Source organism: Macaca thibetana, chromosome 12, assembly GCF_024542745.1.
Source record: "Macaca thibetana thibetana isolate TM-01 chromosome 12, ASM2454274v1, whole genome shotgun sequence".
Taxonomy (NCBI): Eukaryota; Metazoa; Chordata; class Mammalia; order Primates; family Cercopithecidae; genus Macaca; species Macaca thibetana.
In genome coordinates, this window is record NC_065589.1 from 23,150,799 (window position 1) to 23,172,104 (window position 21,306).

The window sequence follows — 21,306 nt, forward strand, 5'->3', positions numbered from 1 at the left end:
TTCGAGTCCCAGCTTTGCCACTCACTGGCTCCGTACCTTAGGTAAATCCCAGAACTTCTCTAACCTCAGTTTTGCCACCTGTGAAATGGGTGATGCTAACAGCGCAGTGTCTCTCAGAGTTGCGAAGATTCGATGAGATCACATGGCTAAAGCCCGCGGTGTAGTCTGGCACATTTAAACTCAATGATGCTAATAACCCAGGTCTCAGGACTTCCCCTCACCCCAGCCAGTACAGTCTGGTCTTCTCTCCGAAGCCATGCGCTCCAGACATTTGACCCACTCCCCTATGTCCTCTTCCCTTCCCCAGCCCTGCTTGCCTGGCTTTCTCCTCCAGGAAAGTGTAGGGTTTCTGAGGGGGGCCCTGTCGAAGAGTGGTACCCTCAGGCCTGGGAGAGCTTCGGGGACTGCTCCCAGGGGAGCTGACCACCTCCTTGGCCGGGCTGAGACTCCGCACAGTCACCTTGGTAGGCTCAGGAGGGGGCTCAGGGGCTGGGGGCTCAGGGGCTGGTGGTGCAGACACGAAGGAAGTCACCACATACACAGGAGTAGAGGAAGACGCTGGTTTAACCCCTTGAGGAGTGGAGGCTGGGGTCGGGGTCCCAGTGTCAAGGACGAAAGACTTGGGCTCACTTGGGGTGACCTGGGTACTGGGTGGGGTGGGCTCTGCTTGCCGGGCAGCCTGCAGGCCCCTGTGTCTTCGTGGAGGGGTCTGGGGTGGCGGACCCACAGCCTTGAGCGAGGACAAGGCCTGGCTGGGGGCTGTAGGGGGAGATGAGGGGCTGACAGTGACTGACGGGGGGGTGGGGGCAGCAGGAGCTGGGGGTGGGGCCAGTGAGGTAGGAGAGTCAGGAGGCGGGGCCCTGGCTGGCCCTGAGGTGACAGGGGCCTCTTGGTGGGCAGCAGATGGCACAGCTGAAGAATCTAAGAGACAAAGAAAATCATCACCACGGTGCCTTGGGGCAAGGCCATGGTGCTCCCCAAGAACCCTATGCTCAAGGCCCCCTTCCTCCCCCACCCCACACCATTGCACTGACCTTGAGTGCCCCTGACAAAGACCTTCTCAGAAGGGTTGCTGAAGGGCCCCTGCCCAGCACGGTTGGCACAGGCCACACGGAACCTCACAGTCATGCCAACTGGCAGGTGGCTCACATTGTAGTAACAGTCGGGGATGCCTGAGCTCACAGGGTGCCACACAGACTCCCCTATAGGCAGTATGGGGGAGGGGCTGAGGTCACAGAAGGGGTGACGCCAGCTCCCACAGTGCTATCTGTGGAGCCCGGGAGGGCACTGGCCTTCCCAGACTCCCCCTGCCGCTCCCCCCACCCTCCGGCTGCCCCATCCTCACCATCCACTCGCCGCTCCAGGGTATACGTGCAAGGTGCCCGGCTGTCTCCCGGCTTCCACAGCACCAGCGCCGTGTCCTGGTAGGTCTGGGGCACCTCTGGAGGAGCTAGCTTTCCTGGGACTCCTGGCAAGAGAAAGAAGAGTCCCAGTGAGCCCCTACACCCTAGCTAAGAGCCCCTCAAGCGCTGCCCCGCCATCCCCCTCACTACCCCCCTGGGGCCCTGCCCCAGGCTCACGGGCCACAGCCACGGTACAGGAGCTGGTGATGCTGCCCAGGACGTTGGTGGCGGAGCACTCATAGAGCCCGGCGTGCCGCTTGCCCACCCGAGGGATGCTGAGCAGCTGCCGCCCATCTTTGCAGGACACGATGATCACTGAGGGCTCTGACCTCAATGACTTCTTGTCTGGGGACAGGGAGAAGCAGGAGGAGCTGCTGAGTGAGCTAGCACATGTCCAGGCCCCCTCACTCACTCCCTACTCCAACATCCCCACAACCATGCTCAGCCCCCACCCTGGCCTAGCCCCTCCCATCCCCTGGGCTCAGGGCCACTTGCTGGCCTCCCTCTCTGTGGGAGGCAGTTTCCTTACCTTTCATCCAGGAGATGTGCGGTGCAGGGCAGGCTGCTGGCAGGCAGAGCAGGGTGGCTGCCTCCCCCTCCAGCAGCACCTGGTCCTTGAGTTTGATGTGGAAGACTGGGGGGAAGTCTGGAGGAAAAGCAGAGACAGCCATCTGTCTGTGGGGGCCCTGACCCACTTACCACTGAGGGAGGGGTGGAGAAGGCCTGCAAACAGCCATCAGGAAGCAGCGTGAAACCTTGTCTCTTCCCAGGCAGATGTGGAAAGTGGAACCCCAGGCCATGCCTTCAAGAATTTTCTTTGGGGCGAGCATCACTTTCCCCAGGCCCTCACTGTGCTGGACTGCCTTTTCCTTGCACTGACTATTGACGATGCTACTTATGTCATGGGTTTGTAAATCACTGACAGCAGGGCCTGGCACTAATTAAGCAGTCTATAAGCATTTGTTAAATAAAATAAAAGCAAACAAATGTTGAAAAATTATAATGGTTAAGATCCTGCAAGACCCACCCTCTCTGGGGCACAACAGGGCAAGTGAGAAAAGAATTGAGGTGAGTTAGTGACCTGAGCTGCGATGGGACCGAATGAGGAATGTTCTTTCAGAACATGCAGTCTCAAAAGAGTTGCAGTCTAGGAAAATGTGGGCAGATCCTGGAAGTGTGTCGGCCTCCAGGCCCCTCTTCCCACCTGCCATCCGGGGACAGGGTCGTAGGTCTCCTATATACTCCTTCAGGTCAATTAAGTGGTGAGAGCTTTTGAAGGGGCAAGAGACAGTATCTGCCTGACCTTGTGCAAGTCATTTACTCTCTCAGAAGCTCCATTTCTAATCTGTAAATCAAGGAAAATAATACCGCGCCCACAGGATTCTTGCTGTGACAATTACAAGGCATGTCAAGTGTCTGCCATACAGTAACTGATTATAAATACTAACTTTTCTTGTTGCTAGCATTATCTCAATAATATGGCCAGCAGAGAAGCCTGGAGCAGACGCCCAGGGAAAGGCTGTTTCAGCAAAGCAGAGAAATTGCCTTCACAGCCAGCTGGTGGCTGTGCACATGGTAGGGCTAGGGATGAGACCAGTTTTCCTTCCTCCAATGTAGCCAGCCTGTGACTCCTTAGTGCCCTGAGGATTTGAGTGCATGATCCCTGGGAATATCCCTTTAGAAGAATCCCAGTTCGGCCATGGGGGTGGTGGGTGAAGGGTGGGGATAGGGGAGGACTTGGGGGTGGATTTTATTCACCTGGGCAGAGAAAGCTGAGGAGCCTTGGGAGCCCCAGCTGCTGCCTGTCTGAAGAATTGTGGGGGACTGGGAGTGGGGATGAGCCAGGCAGGAGAGGAGTACTCAGCAGGAGTGGTGATCAGGATGGCAGTGTGCCCCCTTCCCGCTGTACCCCACTGCTCCCCAAGGAGGGGTCCCACACTGAGGCTCCAACAAGGCAATGTGAACACAGTTTCTCAATGGCTGCCTCCAGGCCAAGTGAGGGTACTGGGTAGCAGGGAGAGAGAGAGAGAGGCCACCTCTCTCAGAGGTGAAAGTGACCCAGGCCCAGCCCTGCCAGCCCCGCCAGCCCCACCCCCATTCCCAGGGGCCAGCCCTGGTTGTTAAAGTGGACTGGGACAGCCTTGTTTCTGCAGAGAACAGGGAGGGGATAAGGTAAGGGGACACTGCCTAGGCAGGAAATCAGCTGCATAAGCAAAACTGGGCCGGGAGGAGGCCCCAGGTGGGAAGGGATCAGCTGTCCCCAGGCCTCTCTGCTGGCTGATCGCTTTCTTTCCCCCTCATTTTCCACCCTCCCTTCCCCACCAGCGGCCCTTCCCTCCCTCTTTTTCTCTCACTGCAGCCCCCTTTGCCCTGGCCAAGGCTGGACACAATCCCTACAAGCCCAGCTGAGGCAAGACTCGACAGCAACTCCATTCTGAGTTTTACCAGGAAATGGAGGAAGAACAGGACTGGTGGCTTGTCAAGATCCTGCACATAGCCTGGCTTCACGGACTCTCTCCTTTCCTGCATGCTGCTCTGGAAAACCCAACCTCCCGAAGCCTTTGCTTGAGTAATGCGCCTTTTTCAGGCGGGATGGGGTGACCCCATGTGGGGAATGCCTCCCTATCTGGAGCTCCAGGACACTCAGGCAGAGAAACAGAAGAGGGCAAAGAGCTGGCAAAGAGCTCCGAAGGCTGCTTTTCTGTACAGAAGGGTCAGGGAGGGCCAGTCAGGTGTTCGGAGCTGCAGGGCAATGGAGACTTAGGGGGTACAATACGGGTCGTGGTCCTCTAGGCTGGAGAGAAAGTGAGTGTCTTTGGGTACACACCCAAGCACACACACATCTAAAGGGGAACTGTGGGGGCAGGAGGGCCCTATATCTTGAGCTCCTTGAAAAGTGCAGCCAGTTACAGAAACCTTCTACGGTCTCCCAGGAGAGAGGAGGCCAGCCCCTGACAGACAGAAGTATGGTGTCCTGAAGCTCCTTCCCAGACCTGGCTGCAGAAGGTCACACAGTTCAACTTCAGCTGCTCCACTTACTAGCCCTGCGACTTGGACAGATCCTTAGCATCACTAAGCCGGTTTCCTCACCTGTACAATAGAGACAATGATACTAATATTTCCCAAGCAATGCTGCAGGATTGAATAAGGCAGCGCTTGTAAAGTGTTGAATAGAACACTTAGCTTCTCTAATGAATGACAGCTACTGCTATTGTTATAGTTGTCTGAGCAGACCCCTTCCACTAGGCTCATCAAGGTGGCCCACCCCTCACCAGCCATGACAGCTCCCTGATATGGGTAGGGGATAGCAGGAGGGGAGGAGGGTCCTCACCCAGCAGGCCTCTATTACCTGACTCACTGCGCACGTACTGGTGACCCAACTCCTCTTGGATGCTGGCAGAGAGGTTTGGTTGCGATAACCCCTTGTCCTTCCGCTGCCGAGAGAAGCCCCAGCGGAGCCGGCTTCGGCTTTCCCCTGGGGCTGTGAAGACCCAGGCCCGTTAGCATTTGCTCAGTCGGTACCAGCAAGTTCACACCTCTCTGCAGCCCTCAGCCCAGAGAACCAGAAGGAACACCTAGCCCCACCCTGCCCTGCTGCCACTCCTGCTTTCCTCCCCTCCAGCCCTGCCGATTCCACCCTCGGGGCCTCAGCCTGCCCCTCGTGGGTGTCCCCAGCCCCTCTGCTCCTCCCACGGCCTCTCTCCAGCGCACCCCAGCCTCCTCTGCACCTGCTGCCCTACCCCTGCCCCTCCTCACCTGAGGAGCCCGACGTGGCGCTGGCCTCGGAGCCCAGGGACTCGGCGGAAGGCGTGGTGGCGCCGGCCTGGGCGGCCAACTGATTGTGCGGAAGGCCGAGGCGCCGCAGACTCTCGCCCTCGGACGTGGCCCTGCGAAGCCGTCCGAATAGCGGTGTGCTGCGGCCCGACGCGCCCCCCGAGTCCTCGCTGCTGCCGCTGCGCTGCAACCGACTCGACAGCCGCTCCAGGGTGGAGCTCAGCCGCCTGCGCATCGCCAGCACGGGGGAGCCCCGCGCCGAGCTCCCGCCCTCCGAGCTCTCTCCGTCCCCGCCGCGGGCCTCCCAGGCCGGGTGGCGCTGCGCGGGAGGGGTCCGCCGCAGCCGCTGGGACAGTGAGAGCGAGAGGCGGCGGACAAGGCCCGGCTCCCCGACTGCCCTGAGGTCCTGCACCGAGCGCGAGCGCTCAGGCCGTCGCACCAACTCCAGCGGGGTCCCCGCCGGGCTGGGACGGTATATGCCATCCTCCTCCTCGGCCCCGCGGAAGGGGCCGCGCTCCTCGGAGCGGGAGCGGCTCAGCAGCCGCAACCCCCGCGACAGGGGCGATTCGCGGCTGCGCTTGAACTTAGCCTCGAACACGGCCTCCGACTCCAGGTTTTCGATGCTGCTGCTGAGACTGCTGCCTGGCCTGGGGGGCACCGTGGGAACTCGGGCTTTCTCGGCTAGCACCGGGGGAGCCCCGGCTGAGGGCACACGCTTCTCGGGGGCTCCCGGAGGTGGGGAGGCCACCCTGGCAAAGACAGCTGCGTGGGGCTTGAGCTCTGAAGGCGACGCGGCAGGGCCCTGCGGGGGTCCCTGGGCGTGACCTGACAGCTGGAGGGACTGAATGATCTGGGCATAGGGCGTGAGGGGCAGCGCTAGGGTTTGCAGGGCCTCAGGGCGTGGTGCAGGCTTGGAGGCTCGGACTGGTTCTGGCCTGGGCTCTGGGGCCTTGTCTTGGGCAGGCTGGGGTGCAGGGGGCTGCGGGGCATCACTAGGTGTGGTGGCAGAAGGTTCTGCAGACTTAAGGGCACTGGGTTTGGGGACGCTGGGCCGTGCAGGGCTGGATGGCTGGGCCTCACTGAGGGCAGACAGGGAAGGAGACTCCTGTAGCCTACGGGCTCCAAGCCTGGCCACGGGGATCTCGAGGGGCGCCCCCGCTCGGCGGTGCCGACCCCGGGGCTCTGCCTCACCCTGGGAGAAGCTGCTGCTCTTTTGCAGGCCCCTGTTCTCGAGTGGGGGCTGGTGGTGGGGCGCTGCCTCGCTGGAGGCAGCTCGTGCCATCCGGGGATCCCGGGCACGGCCCCCCAGGCTCTCCAGCAGGGGACCCCTGAGGCCGCTGACCTTGCCATCCTCGGGGCCTCCCCGCAGCAGCCGCTGGCGCAGGGCCTGCAGCCTCTGGGCATACTCGCCCTCACCCAGGCCTCCCCGGGCCAGGCGGGTGGCTCCCGGGCTGGGGCTCCGGCGCTGCGGCAGTTCCACAGACGCCGCCTTCTGCAGGCCCCGGCCCGGCTCCCGCGGCCCGGCCCGGGGCAGGGCGCTCTCAGCCGAGCTGCCCCTACGGAGTTCTCCCCGCTTGGGGCTAGCCCCAGCTGCGGGCTCCTGGCCTAGGGAGGGGAGGGCCTCCGGGCTGGGAGCCTCCTGGTCCTGAGAGGGAGCCCTTCCCTGCTCCTGCCAGTCCATGGGGGTGGCAGCCCCAGTCTCTGGGGTCCCCAGAGCCTCATCCTCAGTGGGAATATCGGTGAGGGACACCCGGGAGCCTGAGAACTCGGGCTGCAGTGGGCGGGGCACTGAGGGCAGCTCTTCCAGCTCTTCCTCTTCAGAATCCGAGGAGGATGAGAGCCCCCCACTGGGGGGTGGCCTTCTGGGCATGGTCACCCACACCCGCTCTGGGGGAGCCCGCAGCAGCTCCGGGATGGGGCGCAACACCAGGTGGCATTTGTAGCTGATCTGGGAGCGCTGGAGACAGGTTACTGGAGTCAGACCTGAGGGACCCCTGGGGCAGGATTGTCCCCCCCAGGCCCACCTCAGCCCTGGGGAAGAGGCCTGAGCATGCAGAGGGTCAGGGAACAGGCAGGAAACTGGGTATGGAGCCAGTGAAAGCGAGAAGACAGGAGCAGGAGATGAAGACCCATGGGAGGGGGAAGGCGGTGTTAGAGAGGAGAAGGTGGAAAGCATAGAGGCTGGCCTGCCACACTCACCTGCCACCTCCTCCGGGAGAGGAATAGCTTCAGGTGATCTGTGCTCATCTCTGCGCCCTTTGCCTGAGTCTGCAAACCCAGGAAAGAGGGCTTGAGGGAAAGCTGTCAACCTAGACCCTCCAGGTTTGGCAACAGAGAGGCAAACTCCATGGGGCGGGGTGGCAGGAGAGAGTGGATTGAGCAGCACTAAGTCTGGGCTCCTGGGGTCCCCTTTCCCTTGGGTCTGTCAGGACAATGCCTACAGCCAGGGTGTCCTTAGGGACAAATCCCCTAAAGCCCCCAAGGGGGAGGCAGGAAAGTGGTAGCTCCCAGAGGTAGGCTTCTGAGCTTCCACCAGGGCTCATGGCCCTGTCCTGGTAAACCAGCTGCCCTGGGAGGCCTGTGCTCTTAGGCCCCTTACCTAGGCCCTGGCTCCTCAGCTCCTCTCTGTCTCCATGTAGGGCCAACACCCCAGACATCTGGAGCCTTGGTGGTCCAGACCAAGATGGATGCTTCCCTCGGCTACCCACCCAGGCTCTCTCTTCCGGAGCTCATTTCAGGTCTGAGAAAGGAGGCTCTTAATTCAACTCCTGACACCAGAATGACCTCAGCCTTCAAATCCGCTCCCAAATCCCCAAGACTCCATCAATGCCTGGCACTGTGCCCTGAGGCACTGGGGTTTGAAGATGAATGAGTGAGAACCGAGAACCTGCCCACATGAAGCTCATAACCGAGGGGCTGAGCCTGCCTGGTCACCCCCAACGCTAGTGTGTGGGACCAGTGCAGGACAGAGATGGAAAGGCAGAAGTCAGGAAGACCAGGGTCTGGTCTCAAGCATGGGGGAGAACTCCACTGAGGATGCCCAGGATGGAAAGGTCCAGACGTATGCCCTGGAGTCCAGGATACCCCAACTCCATCCCTGATTTGAGCCTGTTTCCTTGTCAACAAAATGGGAATAATAATGTCTTCCTTTGCAAAGCTATTGTGAGGTTAATAGGTCATATGCATATTCAATGCCTAACGTGGTTACTGCACATAGTAGGTACTCAATAAATAGAACTGTTAGTAACATTCTCCCTCCCTCCACCTTTTGTGCCACCACTTTGCAGACCAGACTCACTTTGAACCAAGGATGTTCTAGGGTCTCCTCTGCGGTAGGTCTCCTGTGAATGAATGAGGATTAAGAAGGGATTTATCATTCAGTCATCCAGTCAGTCAATAACTGTTTGAGCAAACAGGGCTCCTAAGGACGTGGGGGCTTGCATGTCGAGCGGCAGGAGTCTGGGAGGAGCAGGCAGGTGGTATGAGGGTGACCCTGCAGGTGAGGGCTCCCAGGGCCTTGTACTTACAGGCGGTCCTGCACCAGCACTTTGATGAGGAAGCCCCGGGCCTCCCTGCTCAGGCTCAGGAATGTGGTCTCCTCGAAGGCCACGTTGTAGTTTCGGATGTTCATCAATGTTGTCCGGTCATTTTCCCCAACAAATGGGGAGATTCCTGTCAGACTGCAGAGGTGAAGAGGGGTGTCGTGCGGGGCAGGTGGGGACAAAGGGGGATGCCAGTGGGGGCACAGGGCTGGGGACAGGTGGAGGCTCTGGGGTTGTTAGGATGACAGAGGCTGGGCAAATCTGGGTAAGAGGCGAGGCTGCAGACTCTCTTCTCCCCTGTCCCCTCCCCAGCCCCCTGATGGGCAGAAAGGTGGTGCTGCCTTGGGGCCTAGTGGCCTGTGCTTTAGAGGACCTGTTCCATCCATCCTCCAGTGTGGCCTCCCCATGAGTGAAGAGTCTGTGCCAAGGGGATGTGCCCATCCTGAGCTCCACTCCCTTCGAGTCCAAGTTTTAGACACTCAGAGCCAAAGAGTTCCCTGCCTCCATGGCCCTAAGCCTGCGCTGGGCTCTCTCCATCCAGGGTGCCCACCTCTTATGGAGGGGTGTGGGGACAGGCAGAGTGTGGGCATGCAGACCAGGGCGTCCAACTTCATGCACATGAGGCTTCTTGCAGTACAAGAAGGAGTGGGGGGTGTGGAAGAGAAGGGGGTGGGCTGTAGCCCTGCAAAGGTCAGGGGTGGACCTGCCAGGAGACTGCTGGGACACTGCAGAGGGGTCCTTACCAGAGGAAGGCAACAACGCCCACAGGCCTGTGAGGAAAGGAGAGTGATGGGTAAGAGGACTGCACCCCTCTGACTGGAAGGGAGCAGTTCTTCGCTGAGCCTGAGTGAGCGGTTACCTCCCTGGGAACACTGCCATGGACAATGGGCACAGGAGTGGCTTCTTCAGGGAGGACCCTGAACCCACAGGTCCAGATATGCCTGGAGAAATCCAGGGTCATGGCAGGGCTGGCCCAGGAAGCCCAGGGAAGTCTGGGGACCAATGGGACCTTGCCTGCCTCACTGGAGGAGGCATGCTGGCTGCTGAGGGCAAGGCGCAGCTTCCAGGGGAGACGAGGAGTCAAGGACTAACAGGGCTAAGGCCTTGAGAGAATGGGGCAGCCCTGACTCATGACGGGCAAGGAGTAACATGGGCAGGAAACCCTGCAAGCAACGCCTCCAGCCCACTGTCAGAAGGAATCCAGGCTCGGTAAATCTCCCTGTCAGTCAGCGCATCCCCGGCACAGCCCCAAGGGCAGCTGCCCTGGCCCACCCAGCCCAGCATGCCAGCCTTACCAGATGTCAGTGACTCCAGACACGGGGCTCTGATTGACAATCTCGGGTGCTACAAACTCAGGTGTGCCATACTGGCAGTACTGGGGCTCTCCTGGAGTCAGCTCCTGGGCATTCCCAAAGTCACAGATCCGCACCTGCTCTTCACCCTCGGCACCATCCCACACCAGCAGGTTCTCAGGCTGGAAGACACAAGGCGAGGTGTGGGGGCCGAATGAACAAGGAAGGACAGTCCACTCCTGGCTCCCACAGGGCCTGTCTGCTCTCCAGTCCCCACCTCACCTTGACATCGAGGTGCAGCACGTGGCTCTGGTGCAGGTAGTGTATTCCCTCTAGAACCTGCCGCATATAGGCCCGGATCTGTGGAAACAGGGGGCCCAGAGTCTGTGGGGGCAGGGTGGTATGTGTCTGATTACCTCCAGGGCGGCAAGCGGTCAGGCTGTGCCTGTGGAGTAGCCTTCAGATGGCTCATGGAAGGGGCTGAAACACAGGTTTGGGGTTGCAAAGATCCAAGGCTACCATGTGCACCGGAGGGTACAACACAATTATAGGGAGGAGCCATCGCATGGTAATAAGTAGAATTGTGCAGTGCACAATATGTACAGCCTGACATGGCAGGACTGCAGCGAGATCAATAAAATCTAGGTGGGGCTCCTTCCAGGAGAAATGTTTGGGGGATGCTTAGGTGATGGAGTGGGAAACAACAGTTAGGAACTGGGCTGGGTTTGCTGAGATTTAGAGAGAATAGCGCAAGTCCCAAATAGACAGGGGTCTGGTATCATTGGATGGGGACTCTGCTGCCTGCCTAACAGTGCTCTCTGCCTCCACCCCTGGCTTCCTGTGGACACAGATGGCATGCTCAGGACCCATTTGTTGATTCTCAAAGCTCAGGTGGGTGAAGGCCGGTGCCCAACCTGGCCCCTGCCACCCACTGCCCTCACCTCAGACTCACACACGGTCGGTTTCCTGGCCATTCGCTCCAGCAGCTCCTCTGTGCAGCTACATCTCAGATCAAGGAGAACAGTGCCCAGTGCCAACTTCCCAGCCCACCCCAGAGCTCAGGGCGGGTCCCAGCTCAGCATGACGTTCTCCATTCCCTTACAGAAGACCTGATACTAGTCAGAGACTATCTCTCCCCTCCTCCACATGTACCCCCTCCCCACCTCCTGTCTTCTGAGGGCACAGGTGGGACATCCCTGCTTGAACTCCCACTTTCTATGGGATCTCAGACAAGTCGCTTCACCTCTCTGAGCCTAGGTTCTCCCAGGAGTAAGACGAGCATGAAATTTCCTCTCCTGCCCACCCTATAAAGCATTTATAGGGATCAAATTACAGCAGAATTCTGTTGACTGTGGATGGGACTTCTTGACTCTATTTGAGAATGACCTAGAAGGTCCATGACATGGAATAATTTGTCATTTTGCTGAGGTTTGAATTCAAACAGTGCAGGCAGGAGGCTCATGAGCAGGTTACGGTCACCCTGCTACTGGGGTGATGAGCTGATCACCCAGCATCCTTGCCTCAATGTGCCTTTGCTTAACCACAGCCTTCAGGAAAGGGTAAAATCTGTTCCTTATGAAAACAGCCTCCAAATAAAGCCAAGTATTGATCTGAAATGGGGTCACTTCAAATATGCAGATGCATTGTACTGCATTTCATGATGAAAAGCATAGGCCACGTGCTAGCTGTGTGACCTTGGGCAAGTTATTTAACCTCTCCATGCCTGTCTCTTCATCTGTAAAATGGGGATAATACAAGTTAACGATAAAATTCCAGGAGATAGGAATATATGAGGATTAAATAGGTTAATATTTGTAAGACTCTTAGAACACTGCCAGGCATACATGAAATGCTATGTAAATTGAAGCTAACAATGGGCTTAAAACTGTTGGTTTTCATAGCAGTCTCCAGATGTATCCCTCCTAATTGTCAATGGGACTACTTTGTAAACTGTAAAACATGTTGCCTATTGGATGTTATAAGGACCAGTCATTTAGGCATGGATCCTCCCAGCCACCAGCCTGTCCCAGGATACAGCTCAGTGACAATGACCAGTCCCCGGCGCCTCTCGAAGGCCTCATGGAAGTAGAGGACACAGTCGTGCTGGAGCCTGGCCAGCAGCCGGGCCTCCCGACGCGCTGATGCCTTTGGCTTGGCCTGGCTGGGGATGAACTTGGCCGCAAACTCCAGGCCGGAGCTACGCTCCACCACACGCCGCAGGTAGGAGAAGGCACCCCTGGTTGACACCGGGAGGGGGTCAGGGATCAGCCATCACTGTGGCCCTCTCCACACCTCCCAGCCGTCAGACCCAGCAGCCTCCACTGGCTTCCCTCCTAGCCCCACACCTGCCGATCTCCTGGTGGATGTCATAAAAGTCGCTGAGTCTCCTTCCTCGATGGTCCTCATCCTCCCCGACCCCCTCGACCTCCATAGCTGTCTGAGCTGGGGCAGAGATGTCATGGTGTTAGGTGGGAGGGGAAGAAAGCAAGCAGGCCAGAGACTGGGACAGGTGGACAGAGGAAGGAGACAGAAGAGGTGCAAGAATGTTGGGGGCTCAAGGTGGAGGGCTGGGCTGGGGGTGTGGTGGCTGGGAGTCCAGGGCTGGCTGCTTCCTGGGCAGAGCATGGCGGGGGTGTCACATCAGATTCCAGGAGGTGGGCGCTTTACCTTTCTCCGGAACACCTGCCCACCTGAATGCACAGCCAACTCTGCTTTGCAGGAGACCTCGCCCGCCAGGTTCCGGGCGGTGCAGGTGTAGACGCCTCCATCCTGGGCCCCCGTGCTGAGCACCACCAGGGAGCACTCATTCTCCTCGTACACGAAGCTCACATGGCTGCTCTCGGTCAGCAGCACTTCGTCCTGCAGAGTTGGGTCTCACCTTCAGCCTGGGCCTGGCCTCACCTCTGCCTTGGGGCCAAGAGCCGCTGTTCCAGACCCCGTCCTCATCTACTCTGGGCAGTGCATCTCTTCCCAGGACCCAGAATCAGCTCCTCCCTTATCTTTCACAGAAAGCCCTGCGCCCCTCAGCTAGTCAGTCCTCTGCATCCCCTTTCCTCAGGGAGCCCCTCCTCTCCCTCCCAGGATCAGCCAGCAGCACACTCTGACCTTGTACCACATGATGTCCGGCAGTGGTTTTCCCTCAACCACCACGGCAAAGCGAGCAGTTTCCCCAGCCCCCACCTCCACGTCCTCCATGATGGACTCAAACCGAGGGGCCTCTGAAACACATGGGGATAGGAGTGGGAAGAGAGGGGGCAGAGGATCGGCTTTACCCTGCCTCCTCAGCCCCTCCCTAGAGCCCCCATCAGCGACTGGCTCAGGCAGAACGCTAGACCCCCGCCTCCCAGCAAGCCACCGTCCCCCACCCCCCACCAACTGGGACAACAGAGTTCCCCGCCTGGACCAAGCGCCCCCGCCCCCGTAAATCCAAACATGATGTTCTCCAAATCTCAGGAAACCTGGCACAAGGTGCAGGCTTGCTTTGTTCGACCTTCAGTATTAATTTAGCAGCTTTGAAATTAGGAGATTTTCACACACAAAAGAAATCTGGATTTCCTGCCTTTCTTGAAAAATCAGGACTGGCCATCCTGTGTCGCTCCCGTCACTGCATGAATCCGCGGGCGAGGAGCGGCTCAATGCTGCCCCCTGTGGGTGGCCGCCCTTCTTCACAGGGCCACCCGCTGGCTTCTGACTACCTGAACTTGGCCCCCTGCAGGTGGCTCAGCCTGTGACCCTGAATTAAGCTCATGGATGGCATTGCCTCTATCTTGGAGTTTTTTTCTCTGAATCTTTGAAAAATGTTTAGAGGGGCTTCTGTTAATAGCACCTGGGAGATGGCAAGATGAACAAGTAACCCCTAAATACCAAACCGTCTAGAAATGGACTCTATCTTCCACATATGATTGTGATTTCATTCTCCATACATATCATGTGGTCATATGATTTCCTGGTAAAGCAGCTTCTAATTCTCATGATGAAATTAAATACATATTGCAATGTGCTTTGCAAAGGAGGCTGTGACTTCCAGGTGTCCTCCGCCAGCCCCTACCCCCAACCCCAGCATGTTTGAGCATCTCAGCTTGAGGAGAAGCAGGATGAGTCAGGTACTTGGGAAGGCAGGGTGGCCAGGTGTGGACCCCCACCCTTCACAGGCACACAGACAACAGGGGAGGCCATCCTGGGGATGGGGAAGACACTGCAGTGAGGTTGACATGGAGGAAGGGGGGCCACCGCTCCACTTGCCCTGTCTGGGTGTGGCAGGGTGGGGTCTAGTGGAATAGGAGTGTCAGTGCAAGCCCCAGCTCCATCTGAGCCCTGGCTGGCTGGGCTCAAATGGGGCTCCATCAGTCACTGTTCCAGCTAGGCTGTGCTGCAGGGCTCTGAGGGCCAGGGGCCCCCCAAACTTCAGGGTTCCTCCTATATCTGGGAAGAAAGGTGAGTCCTAAAGATGAACTGCCAAGGAGTAAAGTGGTGACTGAGTGGAGAGTGCTAGGGACAGGACAGGCAAGGAGGGAGACACTTAAAAAGAGCACCCAGCCATCCCACCATCTTCACAGCAGGGCCGGAAGGGTTCCCTGTCTCCTCGTTACACACCCTATTGCCACTTCTCTTCCACTTCACAGATGCCTCCCCTCCCCTCTAGGAATCCTATCCCCCATGGGCTGGGAGGTGGTGGGCGCAGTCTGTGAAGGTCAAAGCACCTGAAAGTTTCAAGTGAGCTTCAATGGTCTTTTGAAAGCACCAGAAAATGTCCATTTACCCATGATAAGATTGCCTGTTCTAAGTAAAATGTCTCTTTCTTTGCTTTTGGTTGGATTTGTATTTACTCAGCAGGTAACCCTGCTTAGCCCATGTTGATCAAGAGTTCTGAGTGGCAGTTACATATGTCTAGAGTTAATTAACAAATTAGAAAACCAAACAGTTAGTACCTAATGCATTAGATAGCAACTAGTTTGAGAGACTACATCTTTAAAGGAGAAATTATAAAAAGAATCCTAAGGCCCAGTGCGGTGGCTCACACCTATAATCTCAGCACTTTGGGAAGCCGAGGTGGACGGATTACTTGAGGCCAGGAGTTCGAGGCCAGGAGTTCAAAACCCGCCTGGCCAACATAGCAAAACCCCATCTCTACTAAAAATACAAAAAATTAGCTGGGTGTGGTTGTGCATGCTTGTAGTCCCAGCTACTTGGCAGCCTGAGGCACAAGAATCACTCGAACTGGGGAGGTGGAGGTTGCAGTGAGCCGAGATGGTGTGGGTGACAGAGTGAGACGACTGTCTCAAAAAAAGAAAAAAGAATTATTGCTGCAAACATTGGGAGGCTCTGTCAAATAGGCTTGTGCCAAAGGGCCGCCAGGATCCTCAGGGCTGGCAGTCTGGTGATAAGATGTGCTCACGGGTTTCTTTAAAAACCAACTTGGTCTTCTCATGTTTGTTATATCTGAGATACTATTTCCTATTATGTTTAAAACAGGAGCTAGGAGTCAGGCAGCCACACTTGAACCCAGTCCGGTACTTATTAGGTTCTGTGAACTTGGGCCAGTTACTCTTAGCCTCAGCCTCAGTTTCCTCATCTGTAAAATGGGGATAATAACTACCCCATCTCACAAGGCTGATGTAAACATTAAATGAGGCAATACACATAAAGTGCTGAGTACTGAGACTGGCACACACTAGGCTCAATACATCTTTTTTTTTTTTTTTTGAGACTGAGTTTTGCTCTTGTTGCCCAGGCTGGAGTGCAATGGCACGATCTCGGCTCACTGCAACCTCTGCTTCCCAGGTTCAAGTGATTCTCCTGCCTCAGCCTCCCAAGTAGCTGGGACTACTGGGGCCCACCACCATGCCCAGCTAATTTTTGTATTTTTAGTAGAGACGGGGTTTCACCATGTTGGTGAGGCTGGTCACAAACTCCTGACCTCAGGTAATCCACCCATGTCGGACTCCCAAAGTGCTGAGATTACAGGCGTAAGCCACCGCGCCTGGCCAATAAATCTTATTAGTATGATTGTTGTCATTATTACTAGTATGGTATTTGTATAGCCATGACATGGACAGGCCTGAGGACATGGGTTTGGATCTGCAGCAGTATCAGGCGGGTTGTGTACCTGGGGGTGTGAGGAGAGAGCTTTGGGCCTTTGAGGGAGACTAGGAAGAAGGACCCGCTGTCACCCACCTGCCAGCTCCAATGTGACCGAGCAGGTCTGCGTGCCGTGACGGTTTCGGGCAGTGCAGGTGAGGGCCCCCATGTCCCGGCGGCTCACCCGGCAGATCCGAAGACAGTACTGGTCATCATCTGGCTGGCTCAGCTCGTACACACCTGCCCGTGCCTCTAGGAGGGCCCCTCGGCAGCTAAGGGACACATGACAGGGAGGTCACCCAGATCTTGCCCCAGGAAATTCTGGCCAGGCTGGGCCAGACCTGAGCAGCCACATGTGGGAAAGGGGCTCACCTCCTCCAGATGACCTGGGCCTCCACATGGTTGAATGTGACGGTGACACTGGCAGGCTGTCCCTCAACCACATACACGATGTCCGGTTTGTCCAGCACGGCAGGGGCCTCCTCCAGGGGTGGGCCTGGGAGAAGGAGAGTGCAGGCTCTGTGCTGGGCTTGACGCCAGGTCCTCAGCACACACCACTCCTTTAACACCCCTCATCAACACTTGAGCTCCGTTTTTATAGATGGGGAAGCTGAAGCTCAGAGAGCTTTAGCGATTTGTCCAGGGAACACAGCCAGGGAGTGGCAAAGCTGGGGTTGTGGGGTTGGACTCCAGCAGGCCCGATCCCAAAGCCTGAGCTTCGGCCACTGTGCCCTGCTGCTTTCAGGAGGGAGAAGGAAGTGTATAGATGGGCCAAGGTCCTGCCCAGCCTGGTTGCTCCTGCCAGATACCATGTGCAGGCCAGCCCTTCAGCCTCCACCACAGGGCCCCGTTCCCCATCCCAGCATCTCCCACCCCTACCCAACAGGAGCACCCAGGCTCACCGTGCTCCAGCAGCTGTACAGGCTCAGAAGGGGGCGAGGGCTTGCTGCTGCTCTTGACAGTGGTGCTGAGGACCCGGAAGATGTGCTGGACCCCCTTACGCAGCCCCGTGGCTGCCCACCCTGGCTCCCGCAGGCCTGTGACCAGTGCCGTCCACTGGTCCGAGCCCAGCACCTGGTGCTGCACTGTGTACGTTAGGGAGTCCGGGTCTGGCGGGAGAGGAGCTACTAGAGGCTGGTGTTACACGAGCAGCACCCCCTCCCCATCCAGCTGGACTGGGACCCTGGAACTCATCATTAGTCTGCTCTGAGGACATGCATCAGTCCCTGCTGTTGCTTCCTCTCTGTCCCCCAATCTGCTCTTGCCCAGCCACTTCCCTGGGATGTTTAGAGCCAACAAGATACCAGTTACAGGTACAGATGGGGCTGGAATTGAACTCTAATTCCTTGATACCTGAGGCAGGGAAACTGAGGCAGAGTGGAAGGAGATCCTGGACAAGAGGAGGAGAGGGCATTTGCAAGTCCTGACCCAAGCACCCAGTCCCTCTGAGAATAGGAAGGGAATGTGGCAGTGCCCCGTGCCTCCTCTCCTGACCCAGAGCGAGAACACCATGCACCGTGGAGAGAAGACGGGCAAAGCTGTTCCTGCCAGCATTCCATCAGCTCCTGCCCCTGCCCATCTGCTTCTGGGGTCTGGCCCCCATGGTGCCCTGCCTGAGCCTGTGCTGTCCACACCCCTTCCCCACCCACGGCCCTGTGCAGCCCTGACCCACCAATGGCCATGTCCAGACTCCTGGGGGGGTTCCATGTGAGTGTGACCATCCTCCCCGTCACAGCCACCACCTGCGGGGCACCATCTGGAGGGCCTGGGACCACATCTGAAAGCCACAGGTCAAATGTCTGCTGGGCCCAAGGGCCCAACAGCCCCACAGGATCACCAAGCCTCAGGGCAGGAGTCTAGGGCCTGGGGTCTCAGCCGCAGGGGCAGGGGCAAGGGCAAGATGGGGGGGGTCCCCAGGGGATGGAGGGGAAGGGAGCTGATGTGGAGGCCCCTTTCCCTGAGACCCCAGGTAGTGCCAGAGGCCAGGCTGTGCATGCAGCTGACCACGAGGGTGCCTGCCTCACCTGTGACATACAGGTGGGCATAGCAGGCAGCTTTGCCCAGCTTGTTGGCGATGACGCTCTTGTAGACACCGGCGTGCTGAGGCCCCACAGCAGGGAACACCAAGCGATGGACATCCCTGTCTGGTGGGGGAGGGACAGTGACACTGGGCCTGAGCCTGGAGGATACCTTGAGGGGTAGGCCTATGCCATCCCGGGCCTGGTCCCTCATCCCCATCCACTGTAGGGAGGAGGCGAATGGGGAAGGATGGGGCAAGGATGGGGCAGACAGCAGGAAGTGCATCCACAGCAAACTCCGGGTCCCGGCCCGAGCTGGCTTCCAAGTCTACATCTGCCCTGACCCCTCTGGTCTGTTCCTCCAGTGTATCAGGCCAGGCAACTTATCATCTTTGCTTCCTCCTACACTGGGCACCCTCTAGGGTCCCTGCCCCTGTTGACTGGCCCCTCGTCTCCCCACCTCTGCAGGGTCACAACCTCTATGTCAAAACTCGAACAAGGTTTTGCTCCCAAGGCCCCTCCCCTAAGCCCTTCTTCTCCATCCCCAGGCCACTGCCATTCTGTCTCCAGCGCAGCTGCAGGGAAGCCCTCCAGGAGGGCAGCAAAGCCCTCAACCCGAACTCCCTGCCAGCCACGTCTCTGCTGCTCCTCTGCATCTTGATACTGGCAAACCATCAGGCCCCTGAACGAGCCGCTGAGTTCCATCTCCAGGTCATCGCTCGCAACATTCCTCCCTTGTGGAATGCTCTCCTCTTACCTGAGGCTTCCTTGTCCTTCAAGACATAGTTCAAGTGGTGCAGCCCATGAAGCCCTCCTGCCCCTGGCCCGCTCTCTACCCCTCATCCTCGGACTCCTCCCAGGACCCCAACCCTCTCGCTTGCACATCGATGGGCACTGGCCCACACTGCTTTTCACGGGTGGGGGCTCTTCCTCTTGCATAAGTCGTAGCTCCTGACCTGGCCTGCAAGCTCCTTAAAGACAGGGCTGACTTTGTCAGATCTGCTTGTCCCACCAGACCCAGAACCTCACACACAGTAAGTGCCAAATACATTCTATGATATATTACAAGAGTTGCCTGCTCTGTGCCCAGCCTGTACCAGGTACCTGACATGCTTTCCCCACCTGGAATCCTCACAACAACTCTACAAAATTATCCCCATTTTACCAATGAGGTCGGAGATATTGACTTGGTCAAGGTCACACGGCTAATAAATGAGGGCTTGACCTTGGTTCCATGTGATTCCAAAGCTCTTTCCCTACTCCCTGCTCCCTGGATGATAAGGAAGCTGTCTCTGGCGAGGACACAGAGAGGAGGCCTGCACTGTCCTCCTTTGTGTCAGGGCTGTCCCCAGACACCCCTCCCTTCTCTTTGCAGTTATCTCCGCATAGAACAGTTACCCATTCATTTATCTCTGCTGACACTATTTATAAGAGAAGAGAAGCCAAGGGCTGCCAGTGACCCTAGATACAGGCAGAAGCAGAGACGCCAGCTCAGATCCTGAGACAGACACTCACCCAGGACCTCAGAGCAGACTGAGAGACAGGGAGGCCTGCTGCTGAGAATGACAGTCATGGGAGGCTGTGGGCAGGGGTGGGAGCAGGGGTGGCATCACTGGAGATGGGCGGGCGGGCAGGGAGAATGTAGCATGGGTGACAGGGACATCCTGGTTAGGAGCTGGGCACCAGGGTCAGACAGTCCTTTCTTGCCTCTGGGCAGCTTCCTGTATCTCTAAGCCTCAGTTTCCTCATCTGTAAATGGGGCTAATAGTACCCGCCTTATAGGCCTGTGGCAAGGTAAGATGGTCCTTGTCATACCTTTAGCTCTCAGGGCCTGGCACTTAGAAAGCACTTAATGAAGGTGATCTCTGTCATGTTGCAGCCGTAAAAGGAAACCGTCATGGGTCAAAGAGTGGGCACTGTCTTATGGGAGGTGGGCAGACCTTCTCACACAAGACTCAGATTCCTTCAAGGATGGAACTGAGATGCTCCCATGAGAAAATGTCCCAGGCTTAGAGGACACCAACCCAAATATGTTCCTCTGTGTCTCCCCTGGCCCCTTCTTCTTTATTTGTTATTTGTTAACAACACTGGGCAGAGCACCCTTTCCATGCCAGACACTGCCCACACCTGCTTTTTCATTGCAATGTCTCCAGGAAGTACCACCACTGATGATAATGGCTACTAAAACAGGAACAGTGAGACGTCACACCTCCCGACTGCTTGCCAGGTGTCAGGCCCTGCTCTAGGGCTTATATGTATTAACTGATTTAGTCTCATAACAACCCAATTACAGATGAGAAACTGAGGCACGGAGGGCTTCTGTAACTTGCTCATGGGCCCGATGCAGGTTAGCAGCAGGCTGTACTACCTGCCCAGTCAGTGCTAACAGGCACCGAGGGGTGACTCAACAGATGAGTGCTGTGCTGTGCAGGCTTGCAGGGGAGGCAATGACCTCACAGTCCCTCTGGGTTCCCTTCCCCCAGGTGCCCTGTCCCTGGTCAGGCTACAGAGGGAAGGCCTGGGGAAAGCTGGGGAGAGGGGCAGGGCATTGCAAACCAAGAGGATGCTGCAGGGGACACTCCCGGGGTCCTTCCCAGACACGTACACTGTGTCATGCGCCGGTCGTCACTGCTCTGGATGCGGTGGCCATTGTGGAACCAGCTGATGGTGGGGTAGGGCAGGCCGGTCACCTGGCACTCTAGCATGGCCTCCTTGGCCAGTCCCACCTCCAGGTCCTGCAGTGGCCGCAGGAAGTCGGGAATGGACAGCCGCTCCAGCTCACCCTGCTCTGGCTCCTCGGGAATGGATGGCATCTTCTCCAGCTTCGAGCTGCAAGACCATACGGCTGCCCAGAGGCCCAGGGCCATGCCTCCCACCCCAGGGCTAGGCTGGCCCCTCACAGGCAGCCCCGGCATCATGTGGGGCCGCGGTGGTACCTGGGGCCTGAGGCGGCTGTCCGGGGCTCTTCTACATACAGCTGGGCTGAGCAGTGGGCCTGGCCATGGGTGTTAACAGCACTGACCGCATAGAGCCCCTCGTCCTCGCTGCCCACATGGGCAATGTGGAGTGAGTGCAGACCCCCATCCTGCCGTAGCCGCAAGTTCTCACTCTCCTCCATGGGGCGGCCTGCAGGAGGGAGGAGTGGGAATGCGGAGCAGGCACAGTGACAGGCCCTGCCCTCTGGGTGTACCCCATCCCC

At 57.8% G+C, this 21,306-nt stretch overlaps 1 protein-coding gene across 9 annotated transcripts in view; it reads right to left on the reverse strand.

Moving 5' to 3' along the window:
* SPEG (striated muscle enriched protein kinase) overlaps window positions 1–21,306 on the reverse strand; it is a 58,763-nt gene that overhangs the window by 3,384 nt on the left and 34,073 nt on the right. For all 9 annotated transcript variants that reach the window (XM_050752328.1, XM_050752329.1, XM_050752331.1 and 6 more), the window contains 25 exons: window positions 21,044–21,233; window positions 20,713–20,936; window positions 18,114–18,233; window positions 17,762–17,866; window positions 16,992–17,198; window positions 16,462–16,585; window positions 16,186–16,361; window positions 13,117–13,229; window positions 12,702–12,870; window positions 12,357–12,453; window positions 12,047–12,247; window positions 10,953–11,010; window positions 10,294–10,371; window positions 10,015–10,193; window positions 9,463–9,489; window positions 8,705–8,857; window positions 8,476–8,518; window positions 7,377–7,445; window positions 5,160–7,134; window positions 4,753–4,884; window positions 1,933–2,049; window positions 1,581–1,748; window positions 1,346–1,468; window positions 1,035–1,202; window positions 318–921 (listed from right to left, as the gene is read on the reverse strand). In XM_050752328.1, coding sequence (XP_050608285.1) covers window positions 318–921; window positions 1,035–1,202; window positions 1,346–1,468; window positions 1,581–1,748; window positions 1,933–2,049; window positions 4,753–4,884; window positions 5,160–7,134; window positions 7,377–7,445; window positions 8,476–8,518; window positions 8,705–8,857; window positions 9,463–9,489; window positions 10,015–10,193; window positions 10,294–10,371; window positions 10,953–11,010; window positions 12,047–12,247; window positions 12,357–12,453; window positions 12,702–12,870; window positions 13,117–13,229; window positions 16,186–16,361; window positions 16,462–16,585; window positions 16,992–17,198; window positions 17,762–17,866; window positions 18,114–18,233; window positions 20,713–20,936; window positions 21,044–21,233 — 5,620 coding nt within the window. The remainder of the gene's footprint in view (window positions 1–317; window positions 922–1,034; window positions 1,203–1,345; window positions 1,469–1,580; window positions 1,749–1,932; window positions 2,050–4,752; window positions 4,885–5,159; window positions 7,135–7,376; window positions 7,446–8,475; window positions 8,519–8,704; window positions 8,858–9,462; window positions 9,490–10,014; window positions 10,194–10,293; window positions 10,372–10,952; window positions 11,011–12,046; window positions 12,248–12,356; window positions 12,454–12,701; window positions 12,871–13,116; window positions 13,230–16,185; window positions 16,362–16,461; window positions 16,586–16,991; window positions 17,199–17,761; window positions 17,867–18,113; window positions 18,234–20,712; window positions 20,937–21,043; window positions 21,234–21,306) is intronic.